This window comes from Zeus faber, assembly GCF_960531495.2.
Source record: "Zeus faber genome assembly, chromosome: 14".
Lineage (NCBI taxonomy): Eukaryota > Metazoa > Chordata > Actinopteri > Zeiformes > Zeidae > Zeus > Zeus faber.
This window is the reverse complement of record NC_137200.1, coordinates 4,683,718-4,707,637: the sequence shown is the minus strand read 5'-3', so window position 1 is coordinate 4,707,637 and position 23,920 is coordinate 4,683,718. Positions and strand designations below refer to the sequence as shown.

Below are 23,920 nucleotides of genomic sequence, written 5' to 3'. Positions count from 1 at the left end.
TTTGGCCTTCCTCTTTTCCTCTTGCCTGGCAGCTCAATCCTCAGCATCCTACTCCCAATGTAACTCTCATCTCTCCTACACACGTGTCCAAACCATCTATATCTGGCCTCTCTCACTTTTCCACCAAACTGTCCAACCTGAGCTGTCCCTCTAATGTACTCATTATTAATCCTGTCCATCCTTGTCACTCCCAATGAAAATCTCAACATCCTCAACTCTGACACCTCCAGTTCAGCCACCTGCCTTTTTGTCAGTGCCACCGCCTCTAAACCGTACAACATAGCTGGTCTCACTACCGTCCTGTAGACCTTCCCCTTCACTCTTGCTGGGCTTCTATAGGAGCAAAAACAATGTTTTATATACGTTGCATAATATTTATGCAATTATAAATAAACCTTTCCAACACTAAGCATAAACCCTAACCCTAAAAACGACAAAACAACAATTCTGCGCCAATTTGTTATGAATCTTGATGCAATTGCCTCATGGGCGAGGCAGGAGAATAAGGAAAGGAAAATGGAGAATAAGGAAAATAAGGTATGGGTGAAAAACAAAACTGACATAATAGTTTGAAAAGCCCTGAATTATAAGTTAGGCCATTTTAAGTGCGGGTATAGGGCTTCAAAGTTGACCTCTGATCAGGCTTCAAAGGTCAATATCTAAGTTTAGTTTCCACTGAAATCTTTCAAACTAACATATGTTAACCTATAAGATGAGACCTTTCAAACCAAAAATGTGTTTGGCTTTGTTCTACAACAATGTAAAAAAAATCCAACCCTGCCATTGCAGTCGGGTTCCAAGTGTGGATTCCAAGACATTCTAAATGGAGTAAAATCAGAATTCTTTTACTTTGTCACAGCACAAAAGTACACATTGTTAGAAAGGTCTCATTGTGTACGTTAATGTAAGTTTGAGATGTTTCAGTGGACCCTAAACTGAGATACTGACCTTTGAAACCCTATATCCCAGTAATTAAAAGAGCTACAAAAATAAGGTCAACTGTCAAGGTCAGCTGTTTTGGACAGCTCTGGACATGTACTTTTAGAGGGGGGGATCGTGTCAATAGGGAGCACCACTTAAAATGGCCTAACATATAATTCAGGGCTCTGCAAATTACTCATGTAAATTCTGACAATGCAGGTATACTATCCCTAACTGCTCCCCGGGTGCTGCTATATGGCAACCCACTGCTCCTCGATACATTAGTTAATAGGATGGGTAAAATGCAGAGAAACGCATTTCATTGCCTCAGTACGTTTACTCTGTGTCATGACAATAAATTGAATCTAATCTAATCTAATATAATCTATATCCCCGACCAAATTAACCTCTAGTAACACACGCATGCATTTTGTTTTTCACCCATACCCTCTTTTAATTTTTAGGTTTATAATAATATAACTACCTCACCCATTAGGCCATTTCATCAAGACGCATAACAAAATGGCACCTAATTGTAGTTTTTGTAGTTTTTAGGGTTAGGGTTTGAAACGTTTATAAATAATTGCTAAATATTACACAATGTGTATAATCATTTGTTTTTGCTTCTGTGTGTAGGATATCAACCTTGTTTTCAGAAAAAAACAAGTTTTATTCCCGATTTTAATAGACCATTCAGGTAAAAAGCGAAAAACGCAATATTCCCCTTATATTTATGGTATATTTATATATGTCATTAGAACAAAATTTAAACTTGTGCATTTTAAATTTTAATACATCCATGGTCCACCCCTGATTCAATATTTTAATTTTTGCATTTATGAGCATGAAGCGAAACTGGGTTGAATGATCACCACCTGCATGTTAAAGAGCTCCTATGGTGGACAGGAATCAGGCGGTGTTTCGGGAGAGAGGGACTGGGACAGATGGCCAAACAGGGTTGGATTTTCAGCTTTTGGATTACGTTCTTCTGCTCTTTTTTAAAATTGATTTATTTTTTAATTTATTTTTTTAATCTGCCAGAAATCGATATATTGGTGCAAGCATTAATCAAAGAACCATACAAACACAACTTTAATATTGGTCTGTTTACGAGCAGCACTGGTAAACAGGTCATATTGGGTGTAGTTAATAATTCCATGTTAAAGCAATGGCCTATCCGCCTTTTCGTATGGAATTAACAAATACAAAAAAATAGCAAATTAAGTAACTTTGGCCAAAATACGTGTTACCATCATTGTTAGCGGAACCAGGAGATTGATTAGGCTGGGTTCCTCATGAGATTGTTGAAATTTTTCAAGACCTGAAATAGAGTATTTATAAATAATAAAAAATAAATGTGAACTACCGTCAGGAAAATGGTCAGGGACAATCTAATGTCTGTGAACAGGCTAAAACTCAATTTGACACCAGTATGCTCCTTTACAACATAGATGATGGTATTGGGATTGACATATGATCAGATGTTTTCACTGCATTCCGTGGTCGCACAAGTTATAAATTGCTGATAACACCCGGCATGGTGATCACTAATCACTGTGGCGCTCGTCACAAGTTTGAAGCTAAATTTAGATGCATGAATCATGCTGTTAAACAGATCTACAAAGATGAACCTTTCTGTTGGTCGTCTATAAGTTAGACTGTAGCTATTAGTTAGCTAGATTAGCTAGTTTCTGGCATCCCTGATACTTATTCTAAGAGAGAGAGACTAAAAGACTAAAAGATGGCATATGTACTCAATCTTTTTTTATGCAGGTTTGAAAACTAGGCTGGCATAGCCAAAGCATGGGAATATCAATATATGTATTTATTTATTTATTTATTTGTTTGTTTGTTTGTTTGTTTATCTATTTATTTATTTATTTATTTATTTATTTATTTATTTATAATCACTACTCACATACACTACTCACAAATGTTAGGGGTATTCGGCTTTCGGGTGAAATTTCAGGATTAACCCAAAATGCACTATAACCTTTACAGGTGAACTTAATTTGACCTTCTCTAAACTTTTGAATGCACATGTCCAACTGTTCAATGTTTCAGTACTTTTTGCACAACTTTCTGTTCTCTAACAAGGAGCTGAACGGCAAAATTCACAACAGGTGTTTGTCCATGAATCGACCAATACATTTCTTGGTTCAATTAGAATTGGTATTTAAACAGTTCTCTTCATCATGCTGTTCACATTTTGACATCATGAGACCAAGACGACACCTAACAATTGATCAACAGTACCTCGCCATTGCGAGGCTTCAAACAGGATGTTCTCAGAGGGAAGTGGCCACTGAGCTTAGAGTGTCACAGAGTGTCATCAGCAGGTTGCAACAGAGATACAGAGACTGGAAGAGTCACAGAAAGACTGGAAGAGTCACAGAAAGACTGGAGGAGTCACAGAAAGGCATAGAAGTGGACGTCCTTTGGCCACATCCCACGCTGATGAGCGCTTCATTGTGAACAGTGCCCTGCGGAACCGGATGATGATACCACTCAACTCCAGGCACATTTAAGGGAGGTGAGAGGCACCCAAGTGTCTTGTCAGACCATTCAAAACCGTTTACATCAGCGTGGTCTGCGTGCTAGACGACCTGCAAGGGTACCTGACCACACCACCAGGCACAGGCATCATCGTCTTGCACGGGCCAGGGAGCATTTACACTGGACGAGGGACCAGTGGCCTCAGTGCTGTTCTCTGATGAAAGTCGATTCACGTTGAGCAGTAATGATGCCAACAACGATGTTGGAGACGTCAAGGAGAGCGTAATGCATCAGCCACTGTTGGCACCAGACGAGCCTTTGCTGGTGGTGGTGTTACAGTGTGGGCAGGTGTGTCTAGACAATACAGAACTGCCCTACACTTTGTGAATGGTACAGTGACAAGTCCATACTACCTGAATAACATCATTAATCCAGTCATTGTGCCCCTGCATGAACAACACAGGCCTCATTTCATCTTCATGTGGGACAATGCTCCAGCTCATCGAGGTGGCATCATTAGGGAACGACTGCTGGAGACTGGAGCACCTCAAATGGAGTGGCCTGCACTTTCTCCAGACCTGAATCCCATAGAAAACCTATGGGATCAGCTGAGTCGCCGTGTAGAGGCTCGTAACTCTGTACCCAAGAACCTCAATGACCTGAGGGCCGCCCTTCAAGAAGAGTGGGGGGCCAGGCCTCAGCAGACAATAAGTCGACTTGTGAACAGCATGAGACGTCGTTGTCAAGATTCAAGATTCAAGATTTTTTTCACATTGTCACATACATATACATACTTTCATACATATATGCAGTGAAATGTAGTGTCAAGCTGTAATTGATGCTCGAGGGCACATGACAAGTTATTGAGACATTGACATTTTTTGTTGTGGTAAACCCACCACTGTTGTTGGCTTTTGTTTCAATAAATTGTTTGAGATGAGGATATCACCATTGCATGCTTCTACTTAAATACCCTACTTTCATGATATAATATCACTGTAGCATTACGTTTTTACCTTTTCCATAAATTTCACCCTAAAGCCAAATATCCCTAACTTTTTGTGTGTGTGTGTGTGTGTGTGTGTGTGTGTGTGTGTGTGTGTGTGTGTGTGTGTGTGTGTGTGTGTGTGTGTGTGTGTATATGTATGTGTATATATATATATATATATATATATATATATATATATATATATATATATATATATATATATATAGGGGTGTGCATCTCTCCCTTATAAGATGATCCGTACGTATCTAGATACATGGGCTACGATACTATTCAGGGACCATACATTTTATTATATAGACATTATTATAGATATATATCTGACATGTTATTACATTTTTATCCTATAATTATTATTTTTTTCCTTTTTCGGGACTGTTAAGCATTTTTATTTTTTAATGCTCATCTTCTGTACTAAAGTCAGTCTTAAAAATGGAATGAAGTCTTGTCGTGCTATGTTGATGATCATTTTTTAGTATCACGATAATTTGTGAAATAATTATTAAAATAAGCATCTTTTTATAATTGCATTTAACATAAAAAGACACATTTGAAACGGAACAACTCTGTAGGGCTCAGCCTGTTTAATTGACGGAACAAAGTGGGATGTACAAAGCTTTTAAAATCTGAATTTAAATGCACCAAATCACTCGCCCAGCCCCTTTCAGCAGTGATGTTACAAGTAAAAAATAATGTTCAATGTTTACAAATTCAATACATACGCAAACAGGACTACTTTTTGAAATAAATTTGGAGCATATGCTGATAAAAATAAGAACATTATTTTAACATTCAAGTATCGTTATATATTGTTTTTATAATACATCATCAAACAAATCAGAAAGACAATGTGATATATAAAGAATGAGGAGAAGGGAGTACTTGGCAGTTACATAACAACTGTGAATCGCATCTTCACAGAGTGTGAATTAGGAATAATGAAGCCATTTTCAGACAGGCTAAACTGGAGCAAGTGTTTAACTGAAAGAGAGACAGAGGAGATCCATAGAGAGCGAGGGAATGACATGAGGCTGATGCCTTTGAAAGTTGGCAGGCATGCTACTTGGGAATTTGAGGAGATAACTAATCATTTTTGGCTTAATTTCGGATTATCGTGAGATGCCAAAGTGATTAGGATTAAGTATGGTGCAGAGGAGTTTATAAATCACCAACACAAGGTAATCTCTGTTTCTCCAAACGGATATGGCGTGTCTAAATGTGAAATCAGAGAGAAGAAAAAGTGTCTATTGCTTCTCCTTTTGAGGGGGGTGCAATAAGTGGTTTCGCATCCGATCTGTCCATCAGTGATTTCAGCGCCATTTATGTCTGTAAGAGAGACCTGCATGGCTTTTAGATAAACGCTGTGTATGCAGTAAAGGTAATGACATTTAAAGGCTTCCAAATGGTAATTGCATGCTTTGGTGCAGCTGCAAATGCTGTAGTCAATGCTGTTGGCATTGACTATTTTTAACTTTCACATCCTTTGGCCACACACTGTGTGGGGAGGAGGGATCAAACGCCACGTCACGGCCGCTACAGTAGTTAATCACTCCGAATAGCCGTTAGTCTCGGTGCTGGAAATAGCAAGTTAAAATTGTCTGCCCCTGTGAGTGTTGGTGGCCTATGCAGTGTCATAACCCCGCTCAGTAGCCTCGATCTCACACAGACCAGACGTAAATACACTATCTCTCCCGCTCCCACCCCTGCACACACACACAAAAGTGAAGACGCACGTTCACACATGCATAGCACAGTGGCTGCTGTCACCTCCTATAGATGACCCTGGCACGGCGCTCCCCGAGATTGCCTGTCAGCATCTTCACAAAGTGTCTGGCTCGCCAGCCCCCATTGGATGGCCAACATGTGCCTCAGGTCTCTTCCTGACTCCTCACATCTGTGCCAATTTACATTCCAGCTGCCGGAGGACTGATATTCTCGTGTGACAGTTTTTTTTCTGTGCTGGTCAGCATGCTTTCACACATGTCTTTCCCCCATGAACAGTCGCTTTTCTGGGATGATGTACTGCTACGACCACCACTGCTATTCCGAAGTCTGTCAATTCATCTTTCCTTCCAGTCAAGTGATATTGTTTGAACGTATCTATATTTAACAGTTTAATGCGTTTGGAAATTCCTTGTTTGTAAATTTCAGTGGATCGTAGTCAGTTATCGTGACTTTGATTTTGTTGCCTGCATGACAGATGGCTCATGCAGCAGACAAAATAGTATCCTGTAGTGTTGTGTGTGCGTAATTTAGATAATATAGCAGAAAACTGTTTTCTTTCATAATGTTATTCATTCATACCTAATCGCCTTGCCAGGGAAATCTGTGAAGTACGGGACACCGTTATACTAAACCAGAACTGTGCTTCAACTTGCCTCAACCTTTGTAAAATCCATGTATATTATCACTTAAATAAAGAAGCAATAATGTCGGACTTTCTGAAATTTGGGCAATTGCAGAGCATTACTCCTAACATGCCACTTGCCACTTTTTCAACAATTAAACCAAAGGAGTGGTTGTTTACATCTCATCATTCAAAATTAAGTTCTAAATAACACACCGCTGCGTTACTATGTTATGACAACTGATAATCTGACTACTACCTAGAATATATGGAGATGACAATCCTACAGGAAATAAAGTAAATTAGTAAATTATCCAAATTTAACTTAGCTAAATTATCCAAGAAAATATATAGGATAGATGCTATCTGCAGTTGGAGAGGTTTCATAGTCGATCATTTTTTCCAATAAGCCTTAGTGTCTGCAACATAAAATAGGTGTGAATGAGGGCTATTACATATTGTCCCCCCCGATCCTAATAACCGATGAGCATCACGAGAGAGGCATAAACCAGCATCTTCGATATCTATTCTTTAAATCATTTTCCCACACCTTTGCCTCTCCGCCAACGACTGTTTCGATGGCGCATTCAGGAGCTCTTTGCCTTGTGGCCGAGAACAAGAACAACCAGGAATGTGTAGTCACACCTTTGTCTTTTCCTTTTTTTTTTCTATTAGGCTGTGTTGACACTATCCTGCTGTTTCCTTTCTAGTTGCCGCTACCTCTTTAATCTTAATATACAGAGAAAGAGTGTCAGCTTTGGATGCTTTTGTTAGAGTAGGATTCTTTTCTTCTTTTGCAGAGTACAATTCTTTACGCTGTGAAAGTCAGCACTTTTTTTCTGTTTGTTTTATTTAGGACCGTTTCAGAACAAAAAGTGGTCGTTGACTGCATCCTGTTGCCAAAGCCAGGTATACTGTGTCATCATCTTGCCATGCTTAAACTGAATTCACAAAAGCCAAAAAACCGAAACATGCAACATCAACACATCTGCTGTGTATTTATCCCAAATTTTGTCTGTGAGGCAAAGCTTCGTCAGCCAAGTAGAGCATCCGTCGCTACGGAAACAAAGTGAGTGTCACACCACCTGCCTTCTCTCTCCAGAAACACAAAATGTAGTTAATGTCATGCTATTACTACAAAGAAATGTCAAGTCGCATTGACGCTGGTTCGTCTGCTCTTACAGATAAGAAATTTGCCTAAATGATCTTTTGACAATTTTATTTTGAGAAAGGCAGGAGCTGAGGCAACAAGGCTCAGGATGATTCCACATTAAAGCATGTGCCTTGTGAAAGCAACGTAAGCATTTCTATTCTCTGATACATTTATAGCGGTCTGTACCAACTGTGTACAGGACTCAAAAATCCTATTGAGCTTTTCTCTACAGTAACAACAGCAGTTGCCAAGTCCGAGCATCTCCATGCACAGTATATATACTCATGACTAGACATGGAGCTGTATTTCAAGCAATGTGACCGGTAAGTCAAACCGAAAACCTATTTTTACAGACCTGTAAGCCAGTTTACATCTTTCACAACCAATGAGGACCATTTTCTTCATTGTGTGGCAGTTGGCTGAAGCAATTCTCTCAATACTGATTCTGAATTCTGATGCCAATCGCTCAGGTTGACTCCCAACGACTGAAACATAAGGCTTTCACTTGAGCTTTACTTTAAGAAACCTCAAGAAGGAAGAGAGAAGATAGGTATTGTGTTGGTGTTGAGGCCACACCCAAACCAGAGGGTGAGTAGACAATTTCCAATTTGGACATAATACAAGGCCAACATGTATTTTACAGATTTTTTCAAGATTTTAGAGAATAGTTTTGCTCCTTAGTTAAGATCAATACAGATCACGCCTTTTAAAGTCAATATTGTGCAACCCCCTGTATGTAAACACTGTAAACGAAACGGGGTGGAGTAATTTGTTTTGCTCACCGATTGTTCATAGATTTTTTTTGGAGTTGGGGAGAGAAAACATTTGCTCCACAGTAGTGTCAGGCAATCCCAGCCAAACACTTATTAAACAAGCAAAGAAACAAGATTTGTTTTACATTTTTTCTCCCAGCAGCATCAGGAAGTCGTTAGGGACCTGACACATGAGTATAGAGCTGTAATGGCAGGTTAACTAATGCAGATGTATCGTCCTTTCAAAATAGAAGGCGCTGGTCGATAACACCTCCTCAAAGAGTCCACCTGGCAAGCGTGGCCTCCTGTAATGAAACTGGCAAACAAATGAGGAGCAGAACATGGGAGGATTGTGCTACACCAGCCATTGACCTGGACCCTGTGGCCAAAAAAGCCCATTATCATTAAGAGAGTAAGGAAATGTGAAGGAGGAGGTAGAGGGCCTGGTGCTGCTGACCAAGCTGAAAGAAGTATATTAACTGGCAGTTTCTCAGCTGTCAGGGGTGTTTGGCTGGGGAAACTTTCAGGCCCCCGTTAATGTATTGTTAATAAAAACAAAATGGGGGAAATGTGGGACCCCAGAGAGCAGCCTTCATGTGTCTCCCCCACTTCTTACAAATTCGGGCTACGAACTGCAATCTGCTGTGCACCTGCCTGCATCAGCAGAAAACACACATGGAGATATGGACAGTTATTGTTCTACTGCTCAGGTTCGTGCAATTAGTTTGTTTAATGATGCTATCAATGGCTGGGTGAACACAGATGCATGCTGGGAAGGATAACGTACACCTGGTCTTTTTCTAAACGCTTATGGAGAAATTTGGCTGGTTATCAAAAGACACACAAAAACCACAGGTGCAAATAAGCGCACCATAGCAAATGCAAAGTGAATTAACTGGGGTTCCTCTCTCTCTCTCTCTCTCTCTTTCACACACACACACACACAGACACACACACACACACACACACACACACACACACACACACACACACACACAACTAAAACAAATATACAGGTGACTGATTTGTTTTTTTGTATTATTCGCTTTCCCCTAAACTACGTGCAGCATACTTCCTTTTTGGAGAGAGCAGGTTACACAATTACTTTGTGGTTTTTTTCAGGGAAACACAGATGTTCTTGCTCCTCGCCCAGAAGTGCCTCTCAGGCCTCTCTCAAAACACACATACACACACACACACAGTCGCACAAACACAGAATAAACACAAGCTCATAAATCCTTGCTTATACACGCAGCTAAGAGGGACTGCAAACGCGAGGCCATACGTATCACGAGGGCAGGAGAGGTTGGCGACACTGCTGACAGTTTGATGTTAATCAATTAGCCCGACAACTCATACTGAGCTGCAGGCATGTAGTCAGCTGTCATTAAAGCCACAGAAACAGACAGAAAACAGGCAAACAGGCAGACAGCTAGGAAAACCCGAGCTGTTGGCAGTGGTCCGAGTATCACAACATCGTAGAGCAGCGAGACCAACTGTGCGCGTGTGTGTGTGTGTGTGTGTGTGTGTATGGTTGCACATGTGCCTGTATGTGCTCTTATACTCGGTCGGTGCACATCAACCTTAAGTACACAAATGTGTGTGTGTGTGCGCACGCGTGTGTGTTTGTGTGTTTGCATGCGTGTGTGTGTGTGTGTGTGTGTGTGTGTGTGTGTGTGTGTGTGTGTGTGTGTGTGCATGCAGGCTTTGGCCTGCATTTCAAACAGGCAGGATGGCTGATCCAGATTGTCAGGGTCAGGTCTATCCGGGCTCGGTTAACCTCAACCTTTTAACACCTAACATCTGCTGTGGTCACAGGGTCAGCGTGAGGAGAGCTCATCATCAGCTGGATGCTGGCCTTAATGCTCCAGCTAACTACTGCCAACACAGGAGGATATCTGTGTGTGTGTGCGTGCGTGTCTGTCTGTGTCTGTCTGTGTGTGTATGTGTATATGTATGTGTGTGTGTGTGTGTGTGTGTGTGTGTGTGTGTCTGATCAATCAGCAAGAGCTGTTCATTGAATTTACACCTGTATCCATCCGAAAAAAATTACATCATTGGGGAGGGCAAGTGTGATGGTCAAGTTTTGTTCATTATATTTGTTTTTTGGCAAATGTGATGTCTCTTTGAAAAAAGTAATAACACACAATCTATTGCACTCTTAAATTAACCTTTAAGGCTTAACTTGTGGACATCCTCGCATTTATAGCCAGGATTAACTACAATAACAGATATTATATAGACCTTCTGGTCATGGTTTGTCCAATGTGGATACAGTATTTACATTGGCCATGAAATAATATAGCCTGGTTAATAGCTTTTCAAATGTCTTTTAACCTTTTTTAACATATACAGTTAATGATGCATTGAATAATTTTCAGACATGCATAACTAATGTATCATACATGAAAAGACAGTTTGGGGGATTCCTGGAAATATCTGCTGCAGGCTGCTCAGTAATACCGAATCTCAACTCAAGAGGAGATCCAAATCAATTTGTCCGTTCCGTTCATGTTGGCCTCTCCATGTTTTAAGAGAAACATGGAGACATGTTATACTTTATGTATTTTATAATAATTAAATGGTCTTGTTTATATCAAAATCATGTCATATTTGATGTTAAAAAATAGCAAACAGGATCACTCCGTTGTTGAGGCTTCCACTGTTTCACCAGCCCTTTGCAATGTTCAATGGCTGCTTTTACTTGAAAATGGAGGGGGAAAATGCCTGTATCAGTGTACTTCACCTCTGCAATAGTAACACCCAGGGAAATTCCTGGGCATTCTTTAACCATCTCTCTTCTCTCCATCTCTTTCCTTCCAATTCCACCTTCCTTTCTTCTCCTTCCAGGCGATTACGTAGTGCTGACAGTGTTCTTCGACCTGAGCAGGAGAATGGGCTACTTCACCATCCAGACCTACATCCCCTGCACCCTGATCGTGGTCCTGTCCTGGGTCTCCTTCTGGATCAACAAGGACGCTGTACCCGCCAGAACATCCTTAGGTGAAATGTGCTTGGAATACATGATGTAATACTAACGTGAACATACAGTAGGCCAAAACTTAATGGACAAATATAAGACACAAAGAAATAAACAGCTTCCAGTTGAATTTGTTATTTCACTTTGTTTCATCTTGTAGGTACAAAATGTAAAAGCGTTCTCTTTCAAACTCATTCCATTTGTTCCATGGGGCCTTCCTGTCCTAAATGAATCCCTGCCCCTCCAAATACATCAATAAACCTGTGGTGGTCATCATCCTTATCTTCATCCTTCTTCTCCACTCCTCTACACCCCCCCCACTCATTTACACCACGGAGATGGGGGCAGCTGCTTAGGAATCTAGTCCATCTTGATTAGAAGGGCCTATCCGGGCACATATGTCTTTATGCATGCTTTAATGAGGCATTAATTATGCAATACAGCAGGGGAAGAAACAGAGATGCAGCCTCAGCGCAATAATCTTGCAGGTGGCCACCTCTTTGGAGGCGAAAAGGGGCCATGGTAAAAACAAAAGAGGGCCAGTGTGGGGTTTCCGAGGAAATTTGTCAGCTTTCAAACTTGCCCTTGGTATCCTAGGGGAGGACATACTCAGAGGATTCAACGTATACTCATAAAGTGGTTTCATATTCCTTAGTCAGCTTCCCCTGGGTCCTTAGGGCTCTAAACCCCATGACCCCATGTTCTCCGAGTGTGGTCATTAGCAGGTGTCACTGAATGTACAGCAAAACTCAGTACTACTGAATCTCCATCAGGTGGTTTGTTTATACTCACAGTTGTCATTATTGGTGACTATTGTTTGGCATGCAAAAAAATAACTAGGTTTCTCTGGGTGGGGGGGTGGGCTCTCTATTTTTAGTTTGGAGGTTGAATCATTTAACCGTCTTGCATCTCCAGAACCAGCATTTTAATTGCCTTCTAAATTTTAATACAGAGTCAAATGTCTTAATTTCCTCTCTAAAAGATAACGGGTGGGTGGGTGGGTGGCAGGGGGTTTACGTACAGGCAGTTTGCTAGGGCAGGGATTAATGCCGATGACATAATTCTTAATCCTTCAATACCATCCAGCAAACTATTGAAATCTCTCTGGATGCTGCATCATTAAACATTAAGTATGTTGATGTCTGTTGTCCTATAATGAATTTGGCCGCCTCTATGCTAGGGTGACCATTTACCATTTCCATAACACCAAAAAAAGGAGGACGTTTGGGGGGGACCGGACGGGGGGGACCTGTGATGCCTCACAGCATTGCACTGATGCCTCACGGCAAGAAGGTCCTTGCTTCGATTACCGCCTGGGGTGCTGTTGGCACTGCGCTCTGGCGGGTTACCTCCCGATAAGGGGCCTTTCTGTGTAGAGTTTGCATTTTCTCCCCGTGCTCACGTGGGGTTTCCTCCTTGTAACGTCAGTAATTTGTTGTCTGACTAACTTACTTGTAACTCTTTAAGCTGCCCACTGCTCCTGGCTGCCCCCCAGAGGAAGGACAAGCCAGGATGGGATAAAAGCAGTGAACTCATTCCACCGGCCACCATTCGAAGTGTGTGTGTGTGTGTGTGTGTGTGTGTGTGTGTGTGTGTGTGTGTGTGTGTGTGTGTGTGTGTGTGTGTGTGTGTGTGTGTGTGTGTGTGTGTTGGTTGCCATCGCCATATGAGAGCACGTGTGCTGTGTGATAAATAAAGAATGTTTTCTACTGTTCTTCTTAGGAACATTGCTTTTTATGTTTCGTCAATTAGGAAATTGAGTAAAATAAAATAAACACAATAAAATCAACAATAAAAACACAATGTTTTAATTCGCTTTATAGAGAGTAATGGGACATACGATTGCCCGCGACTCCCTCTTCAGTGTCTCCATTACCCATGGAGGGGGAGACAGGGGCGCCCCCCCAGAGGGGAGACACACACACACACACACACACACACACACACACACACACACAAACACACTATTTTAGATCCAGGGCTATTCATAAAACATTTGGGGATGAAGCCCCATTTGCCCATCCCTAACGACGCCAGTGCCACCGCTACATGTAGATTGGGTATGTGCTTGCCGTGAAGTGACGTCAAGAAGCAACATGGCTAATTTGGTTACGGCTATTTAACCAATGAAATACCAGATATTTATTTGACACCGCTTTCAGCCAATAATTTGTTAGACCACAAATCTTAAGGGAATGTATATTTACACATATAATTTATATTATTATTTATATATATTTATTTATTTGTAATTATTTCATATATACCATTGGTAAAGTATAAAATAGGATCTCAAAGGGAGGACAAATGTCCAACCTAATACCGGATGGATGGCCTCCCGATTCTACAGTATACATGCAGACATGGTCTGCATGTATACTGGTCTATTAGGCAGATGTATGGCAGCCTGGTTGGCTTGATGAGCAGTGTTTGTTGGTGTTTTGGGGATGCGATGCTGGAGTTGAAAGTGATAATCTCTTGGTATCAGCATGCTTACGATACCAAAGCTTTTTCTCATCATGTTCCGTCACTTTCCCTTTCAACTGTATCATCATGAGGGAGGGAGGGGGAGGGAGAGAGAGAGAGAGAGAGAGAGAGAATGTCCAGATGGTGGATATAGAGGCATAGTATGTTAGCAAAGTGCTGGATGTCGGCTGGACATGAAAGCAGCAAAGTATATGGATCAAGGGCACAGTAAATCACTACTCACTGAAAGGCTCATATTGGACTTTCTAACAACAAAGTGTCCGCAATTAAACATCTAACTCTGGATTCATAATCCATTCATCTCACCACAAATCCATGAACCGTTCTAGGCAATAATTCTAATAATTCTACCTGTAAAATTCCTACTAAATAATAATGAGAACGTTATTATTATTATTATTATTGTTATTATTATTATTGTAAATAATAATAATCATATAAAAAATATTATAATACTATATACTAACTGTGATTTTTTTTAAGTCAATGTGTAATAAATATACTCACAAATGGATAAACAATTAAATGAAATGTGTTTTAGTCATTCTAAATAATTTGAGAAAATTGCCTCCTAAATGTGAAATTTGAACAATAATTAAGCTTTTATTTGTAAAAAAAAAAAAATGACATGTAATGTTTTTTATTTCATTGAACGTGCTATTTGCCTTACTTCTTTAGCAGGATGCCTTTGGGTTTATCTCTTTGAAATAATGGAATGAAGGATGAATTATATTCAAGGCACAGCGTCGAGTGGCGGATTTTATAATGTGCGATTTTTTTAAGCTCACTAATAACAAACACTTACCTTGCGATCTTCGTCATCTCGGGTATCGACTACAAAAAAAAAAACGGGATTTGAGGGACAATTTCACACCAGGGTCCAAACCTTCAAGCCAAGCCTTTTCAGAGCAGTGCTTGTGCACAAAAACACAGTTGGCATTTGTACTCTGTTTTCAAATTTTCTAGGCTAACTCTAACCCTTACCCCTTTTCTAAATTTTCATTTTAATTGTCAACTAAGTCAATAAAGAATGAGTACATTTAATTAGAATCAACAAAAATGTTATTTCTACCACTACCAGACCTATCCCTATTGCAACTACTAAATCATAATACTGATAAATATATATTTTGTTATATCATATTGTGATTTTACATTTACATTCCCCCTTCATTCACTTATTTCATTCCATTTCCTAATCTTTCTTTTTTTGATTTTTACAGCAGCTGTTAAAGCTGATGCCATCTCTACCTCTTCACTCTTCATCTTTATCTCCACTGCACACACGCCTCATCTGAATACCTTTCAAACGCCCGGTGTTTCCCTTCCCCCAACCCCCTCCAGCTCCACCCATCCCTTCACTTCTTCATCCCTTCACTCCTCCACTCCTTCATAACATGTTTTTTTAAAGAAAGTGTTCGTGCAACATGTGGTCTTTTGTCATTCTTCACCAAACACCTGATACCTGATGTTGAGGGATGTATCTAAGCTGTGTCCATCTTCAACCACCTCAGTAATGTCAACACACATTAAAGTTACTTAAGCTGAGTAAGTTAAGCTGTTCAGGAAAAGTCTTGCAGTTACTTGGGGTTGTAGGCTATGACTGGGCAGGCTTACAGTGATCAAAATGAACTAGACCATTGTACAAAGCATTTCAAATACCAAATAATGGCAAAATATGTAATATATACCTCATTTCTACTGTCTTTAACGCCCCGTCTTTTGTGTCCCTCCCCTCAGGTATCACCACTGTGCTGACCATGACCACGCTAAGTACCATTGCGAGGAAATCTCTACCAAAGGTGTCCTACGTGACCGCCATGGACCTGTTTGTCTCTGTCTGCTTCATCTTTGTGTTTGCTGCGCTGATAGAGTATGGCACGCTGCACTACTTTGTCAGCAACAGGAAGCCCAGTGCTAAAAAGGACAGGAAGAAGAAAAATCCGGTAAGTGTCTTTCTTAAATTGGACACTGAAATTAGCCGGATAATCATCCAGGAAAGGTCTTTCACGGTCCTCAACAAACAGCTTTTTTAGCTGTGATGAATGTTCAAATAGCGTGTCATATGTCAGTAAGTTGAATTCAAGCGGATTATAATGACATCCCACGCTGCGCCTGTGATCCATGGAGCGACAATGAATATGCTGTGTGCCCTTTGCAGTATCTAGGTGAAGGGTTAGAGACTTTAGCACTTCAACTCATCTCCACTCCACTAAAGCCCCAATCTCTCTCCCTCTCTCTCTCTCTCTCTCTCTCTCTCTCTCTCTCTCTCGCTCTCCCATTCTCCCTCTAACTGTGTCCCCATGTGTATTACAGCATAGGGATAAACTCTCGAGTGAGCTGCGATACAGTTCCGCACCCCTAAGGGACCATCTTCCCTGGAGGCCGGCAGCTCTTGGCGCTCAGTGGGTGAAGCAGTCGGCTCAAACCCATCCTTAATCCAAGACTCTGTCACAGGATATAATTTAGACGTGTGCCACATAACTGGGGACTGTGTGTTTTTAAATCCTACACACCAAAATGGCTTCAACAACATTGCTGTTTAAGTACAGTAGCAGCCAGCTTTAATATCCTCTCCTTCCCGATGGGATTGTCTCCTGTTATCTGTAGTATGCAGTGCCTTGAAAGTTTTTTTTGGAATCACGGTTTGGTCCACCATTTGGTGAAAACAAATTTCAAGATTTTGTCAGGTGATGCTAATTGTTTCTTTATAAGCGATCATCAATATGTACAATTCGCGTGTAGCTTTTTGTCCCCATTGGTACTGACTCCAAGTAACTCATTGATATCTTATATGGCGGTGGTTAAGAAGACCATACACCTGCCGATTTTGCAATGTCTCGGTAGCTGTTGTTATGCGTTGTCACTTCGCTGGTCTGTTTGCTGTGAATGGCTCAGTCAGATGTTGAGGGAATCCGACCAGTTGGCAAGCATTTGGAATATTTTTGAAAAATATTAAAATACAAACAAGTTTCTCTTTACATGTATGCATTTATATATATATATTTATATATATATATGTATGTATATGTATTATGTATATATCTATATATATATATATATATATATCTATATATATAATATGAGCTCCTGAACTGAATTGGGAAAGTGGAGCGCTCTGGTTTGCATCTCTGTAACTAAGGGAATGCTCCAAGGTCTAAGGTAATGGTGCTGCATGAATGAATAATGAACTGGAAGGTATAATGCCAATTTGCCATCTCTGAGGAGCTGTTCTAGGCTATCAACATGCCCTGCCAAGAAGCAGGAGAGAGAGGGAAGGCGAGTGGAGCCTTTGGCTGAAATCCATTTGATCTTGTGGATAGTCTAACAGACGACAAGAACAGGAAAAAGTGGAGGAAATTAGAAAAATCTTATCTGATGCACTTAATGTTGCAATAACTTTTATTTAACAGATTGCATTAATCGCTGTCATTAATTGTTGATTCAAGATGTTTATGTTTACATGAGCATGTGAAATATATCCCACCATACACCCCCGATCCCCCTTTGTGTGTTTGCAAAACGTATGACATCTGCAGTAAATTTCTCTCTTCCCACTTTGAGTCAGAAAGTGTGATGTACTGTTGTTAATTTTTTGACATTCTCTTTGTATGCTTCTATGTCCTTTTTTCTTTTTTTTTACGTTTACTTTCTTCCTCATTCTGTGTTACTCTCTTCCAATTCTACATATTCTTTGTCTCCTGTCTGGACAAAAGCTCTTCCGGCTCTTTTCCTCCAAGGTATATTGCCTGCATCTGAGTACACCTACTGTACTGACTGCATGTGTTTGCTGCATTTTGGCTCTTTGGGCCCCCAGCGCCTCACTGCTTTCCTCTGGTTACATAGTCGATACTCCTTCCTGTGTTCTCTCCCTCTACTCTAACTGTACTCCCACCTTAGCTACTAACTAGCCAACAGAAATATCATAAAAGGGGGGGGGAGGGGTTGCAGTGCACAGTGCGGAGGCAGCCAGCCAGACGTACTTATTCAGGGTTTCTGTTTTATTATTTCAAATAAACAACCAAAACCCACACATCCCATGATAAGAGCAACCCAATATGGATTCATTCTGGCTTCCTCTGTCCTGTCTCTCTGTTGTCGTAACCATGGTAACTTCTCAACTGCCATAACAGCTTCTGCTTCTTCTCCTGCTTCTTCTCCTTCTTCTTCTCCTCCTTCTTCTTCTTCTTCTTCTTCTTCCCCTTCTTCTTCTTCTTCTTCTTCTTCTCCTTCTCCTTCTTCTCTTTCTCCCTCTTCTTCTTCTTCTTCCCCTTCTTCTTCTTCTTCTTCTTCTCCTTCTCCTTCTTCTCTTTCTCCCTCTTCTCCTTCTTCTTCCCCTTCTTCTTCTTCTTCTTCTTCTTCTCCTTCTTCTCCCTCTCCTTCTTCTTCTTCTTCTTCTTCTGCATCTTCCCCTTCTTCTTCCTCTGCCAGTGAACCTATAGCTTTGTGTTTGGGCTTCTAACCTCTGTGTTTTCTACTGAGTAAGCAGAGCCTTAACAGACTGAAAAAGACAACCCCTACACTCTATTACCACTAATTAGGGTCCACGGGTCATCTCGGCAGATTATCTTCAAATACCCAGAAAGTGAAGAGGGTAGTTGCAAGCTAAAAAGAAGCTAAATTCAATCAGGGTAAGGCGAGAAATAAAAATACATTTAAAACAAAAAAGCTGTAAGGAATTGCCAGGAGGTGGAAGTGGTTTGGGTTTAGGGTTTAGAACCAAGATATTTGGATTTGTGTCACACAACTGAAACCAATCAGAGAAATGTTATTTTGAAGGTAACTTAACGTGCAATCTCAATCAGAAAAAACAAAGTGAGGAGCCCACTGTTTCCCACTTGTTCCTATTGCCATGTGTTCCTATACTCTCCCACTAGAGGTTGTCTACTTTCAGCCAGTTAAAGTTGCCAATGCCACTGCGTTGTTTTTTTTTTTGTTTTTTTTTGGGTTTTTTTTTGCAAAGCCACGGGCCTTTCAAGGGCGCTGGATGCTTCTGCTTGAACTGACACTGCACTTCCTCCTGTGCAACCTCAGCCTGAGTCACATAACCTGCTCTGACAATCCCCTCATTATCTGAACCGGCTGTCAGTTAACCAGAGAAAAACTATTTGTTTTTTTGTTCTTCTTTTGGGTTTTGTTACATGGTTATGGATCATTTTCAAAGGGAAGACAACCACTTTTGTGCACTAGTGCTGGGCAAATGTTAATCTGCAGGGAACTGAGGGCTCTGTGGTTTTATTACATTTGAAATCGTTTCAAGCTCGCTTGAGTTTGCGCGATTACAGTGGTTAACCTTGTACTTACCGAAAGAGCAATGCTTCTAAAATTTGTAGATTCAAGTTGTGTTGGTAATGTTGGTAGAGAGCACATTATATCAAATAGAATGATAAAATCAAATGACGAATAGCAAGCGAGCGTACTTGCACAGCATCAGCACAGCTCATAAAGTGTGTTTAGAAGCTCCTTAGAGCGATTTCGAAGTTAGTTCTCTCTACTAATGTGGAGAAAGGGTCGAGAGGAGGCTTTAAACATGAGCTAGCTGCACTTATTTGAAATTAAAATGGACATGTAAAATCTTCGGAGTTGGCCTTTGGAGTAGGCTACACTCACCATGCATTTTTCAAATGCGGAGGATGACGCACTAGTTTATCTGCAAGGTCAGGGAAACTTCCTCATCTGCCAAGGGGGGCGTAAGCAGTTAATCTCCCAGAGAGCTTGAATTCCAATTTACGCGAAGGTGGCATGGCATTTTGAGATAAAAGATGATGAAAAGGCATTTGAATACTAATTGTCTCCCTTTAGAATGACAGAGTTAAAGACGTGCTGATGTCATTGTCCTATTTTAAGGAAAGGAAAAAGGTCTGCGCCCTCCAGCGTTAAGCATGTCACTTGAAAGGGAAGTTCCTTTCAACTCGCTTAGTGACAGGGAAGGGGGGCTGGAGGAAGCCTGCGTTCTGTGTTATATCTCTGCCAGCAAACACTGCTTATCTCCAGGCTTGTATCCCTGATGCATCATAAGCCAGTTATGTATCCTGAATTTATTCTAGCAACACCCATACTAAGACATCCGTACAGAGCCAGGATTACGTAATTCCAGTGAGTCATTGTGTATCAAAAATAAGGATAATGGTCAGCTGCTTACTATGATTTTTTTTTGTCTTACATTTTTTCCCACCTTAATGAGACAAAAAAAGTATTAGGATTTAAAAATGGAATTGCCCAGCACTAGCATCATGTGTGTACTAAATAAAATCACAACATTTATACCCAAATTCGTAATCTATATCCAATTATTAATAATTAATAATTATAATAAAAATAATAATAATAATCAATTTGTTCCCTAGGGGGCGTTGTTGTCGTCATAGTGGAGCAATAGACGTAGCGCCCCTGGGACTCTGGTGGCTCACTCTTGTTTTTTTCCTGTTTAAAAGCAGACGCCCACGGTAGACATTCGCCCGCGCTCGGCCACGGCCATCCAGATGAACAACGCCACACACATGCAGGAGCGGGATGAAGAGTACGGCTATGAGTGCCTGGATGGGAAGGACTGCACCAGCTTCTTCTGCTGCTTCGAGGACTGCCGCTCCGGCGCCTGGAGGCACGGCAGGTTGCACATCCGCATCGCCAAGATAGACTCGTACGCACGGATCTTCTTTCCCACCGCGTTCGGTCTCTTCAACCTGGTCTACTGGGTGTCTTATCTCTATCTCTAGGTCCAGTTGAGTATCCAGCCTTATCCCACAGTCATTACATTATATACATAACTCTGCTCCACCAATGGGACATTTTGAAGGCGGGGACCCACTTGAAAATATCCAATATTTTATTAAATTTTTTTTTGTACGTTTTTTTTTTGTTTGTTTGTTTTTTTCTGTTAGTATGCTTCTTTGAGAGAGCAATGCAAAAGTTGTAGCACCATTTAAAAAAAAACAAAAAAAAAAAAAAAACTTGCATGGGAAGGGTCTAAGGAGCTTTTGGAAGGAACAGTTGTGCTCAGAGTTCAAATTATACATTGACAATCGGGAGGGGTCATCTTTTTTCCCTAGCGCAACGTTATCCACGGTTACACACAGGGCCTTTTCTTGGTTCATTCAATTAGAAAAACGGAGTAAAATAAATTAATCTACAATATAAACACAGATCGCTCTGATCCCTCTGCTGCGGAGCACATTCTCAGCCTAATGGTATTTAGCTTTAGGGGTGTCTAATCATATTACAAGATTCTTCCAAGCATGAATATGGGAATATATTGAAATGTTTACGATTACAGGTAAGATAAATATATAAATGTTTCGGCCCTCCGACCTGTTGTTTATACCTCTTTTGGGGGGGGCACAATTTTTAATTGGGGGGGGGGGGTCAGACTCCCCAAATCCCCCCCGTTAGAACCATGGTTGTGCCAAGAAAACGCAAGATGATTCTTTGCTTTTTACATTGCTTCCTGCACCAGTTTTCTTTCTGAAATGTTAATGCTACCATTAACAACCCCCCATGACAGTGATGGTGATTCCAATCAGAAACCTCATAAAAGGCTTGCAAAGACTCGTATACACTCGTACACTGTTACTTACCGTTACCTTACTTAATTTAACATATAACATGGTAAATAAATCAAATCTGAGGCACTTTAGTAGAGCTATGTTAACCCGTTAGTATGGATTTGGGGATTTGGTTTAATAGGTTTTATTCTGCATAATAGATTTACCTTTGTTTTTTTTTTTTGTTTTTTTTCATGTGTGGTCAGAATGTTAGATGAGACTCTTAATGATCAGTGGTCAAATGTACAGATACTGTATATATTTTACTATTCCTTAGTGGTTTACATTCATTGCATGCACCTTTCAGGCCAAAAATAAACATGTTTTAAGGTCTTCTACTGTTGGCTGAGAAAACAAACAAAAAAATGCAACTGGTTATCATTCAGGATTTAATTCAAATTTTTTTATAATAAAACTAGAAAAATTAAGCATTAGAAATTACGCAGATGTATTTTTGAATTGTGTTTCCTCTTTGGCTAGAGGTGGGATCAGTGAAATATTTTAGGACATTTATTTGGCTCAGCTATAAGATTTAAAAAAGAAAAAGACGTAAAAAACCCATTGGCCTCATCCACATCCAGGGTATTTAAGCGCACAAGTTTTTATACTCTGCGCGAGTATTTCATATGAGTATTTAGTACCAGGTGTCAAATCTTCTGGTTATGTAACCATAGTGAGCAAACAGACAAATCTGCCAATTTAAAGCTTGTACCACATCTAATGTTTTTTTTGTTTGTTTTGTTGTTTTTGGAATATCTCTACACAAAATTCAATTCACTTTAGGGCGGAACTTCCTTGCAGCAAGAGAAAAAATGAAGAAAAGAATTGGATTTCTGCTCGATCCGCTGTCAGTATACATCCTATCTGGCCAGAATATGTGAACATCTTTGTGTAGCAGAGGAGTATATACTGTAGGTACAGCTGTGAAACCACCGATTTAATTCACATAAACACTTCATGGTGAAACACAGAGCTTAAAACCAAACACAACCATTATTCACGTGCTGATAACTTAAGCTGAGAGGCTCAATGTCTTACAGTGACAGACAGGAGCTGCTGCATCGTCATACCAGTGTTTAAAAACTGCACTGACAAAGCCTATCTTTATCTGGAGTAAAAGGACAAGGGCGCTGCCGTCGCTGGGTGTGGTTTATTTTAGTGTCAGTATGAAATGGAAATCAGCATGTGCAGGACATCTGCAATATATATATATTTTTTAGAAATTCTGCGTATCTGCTGCATTCCCGCGCCACACTGGTCGGAAACAGGTTCAACACGAAAACAACTGAGGGCTAATTACATTAACTATTTAATAATGATGTTTATTTTCCAGAAGAAGGAAAGAACAGCTAAAATGAACTTAAAAGTAAATGCCTCTTGCAAGGCTTCCAAGCCCATTCTTCTCCTTGTCTTTCTGAAGAGAAACACTGTGGAAATTGTAAATGCCCCGATATTAGTGAGCGGGCCAAAATAAGTTGAAGAAAATTAAGGCCGACGTTTTTGTGCTCTTTTTTGTTTGCTTTTTACTCATTAGTAAAACAAAAGAACACAGATTGAGTATGATGAACAGTAAGTAAGATCCCACTTCAGTACAACTTTGATTTTCATCAGTATGCAAAAAAAAAAATACCAATACTGTTTCAGTTTGTTATCAATATGTGTAAATCACAGGATTACCTGTACATAAATGACATTGGGAAAGCGACATTTACCACTCTGAAATTTTGTAAATGGGTATATATTTTGTAATTTCAGGATTGTAATGGCATATCATATATTCGATTTATTGTATTATGCTGCACTGGCTATGTAGGATTATGTGGAGATATTTATTGATTTATTTATTTGAAAAGAAAAAGGTCTTTATGTTTCTCTTGCCCAAATGCGAGACTGAATGTTGTTATCTATATCAATCAGATATACTTTTTTTTTTTTTTGTGGTAATGAAGTTTGAGCCTGTTTATCTTGTCTTGTTTTTTTTCATTATTTTTTTGACGCTGGTCTCAGAAAAAAAAGACTTGTCAAACAATTCTGTGCGTTAAATAGTATAAAAATAAAGCCACAGCCTATTGTTCAGCTTTCGAAATGTAGAACAAAATTTTTACAGGTGGTAAAAAAAAGCCAACAAACAACTAAGTCTGACTATAGTGTTGCTTCTTAAGACACTGAAAAAAAAGTTCATTGGTGGTTTATTTCAATACTTAGTTATGATGTGTTTATTTATCCACTCCTGCGAA

General features: G+C 40.2%; 1 protein-coding gene across 6 annotated transcripts in view; it reads left to right on the top strand.

Moving 5' to 3' along the window:
- Nucleotides 1–20,858, top strand: part of gabrg2 (gamma-aminobutyric acid type A receptor subunit gamma2) — a gene marked incomplete at both ends in the record, with an annotated part of 40,040 nt that extends 19,182 nt beyond the window's left edge. Inside the window, 4 exons of one of the 6 annotated variants that reach the window (XM_080013262.1) lie at nucleotides 11,526–11,678; nucleotides 15,883–16,088; nucleotides 17,859–17,882; nucleotides 20,580–20,858. In XM_080013262.1, coding sequence (XP_079869388.1) covers nucleotides 11,526–11,678; nucleotides 15,883–16,088; nucleotides 17,859–17,882; nucleotides 20,580–20,858 — 662 coding nt within the window. Of the gene's footprint in view, nucleotides 1–11,525; nucleotides 11,679–15,882; nucleotides 16,093–17,858; nucleotides 17,883–20,576 lie in introns of all 6 variants that reach the window. The other 5 variants (XM_080013261.1, XM_080013265.1, XM_080013264.1 and 2 more) reach the window with 5 other exon arrangements.
- Between the last annotated feature and the right edge of the window lie 3,062 nt (nucleotides 20,859–23,920).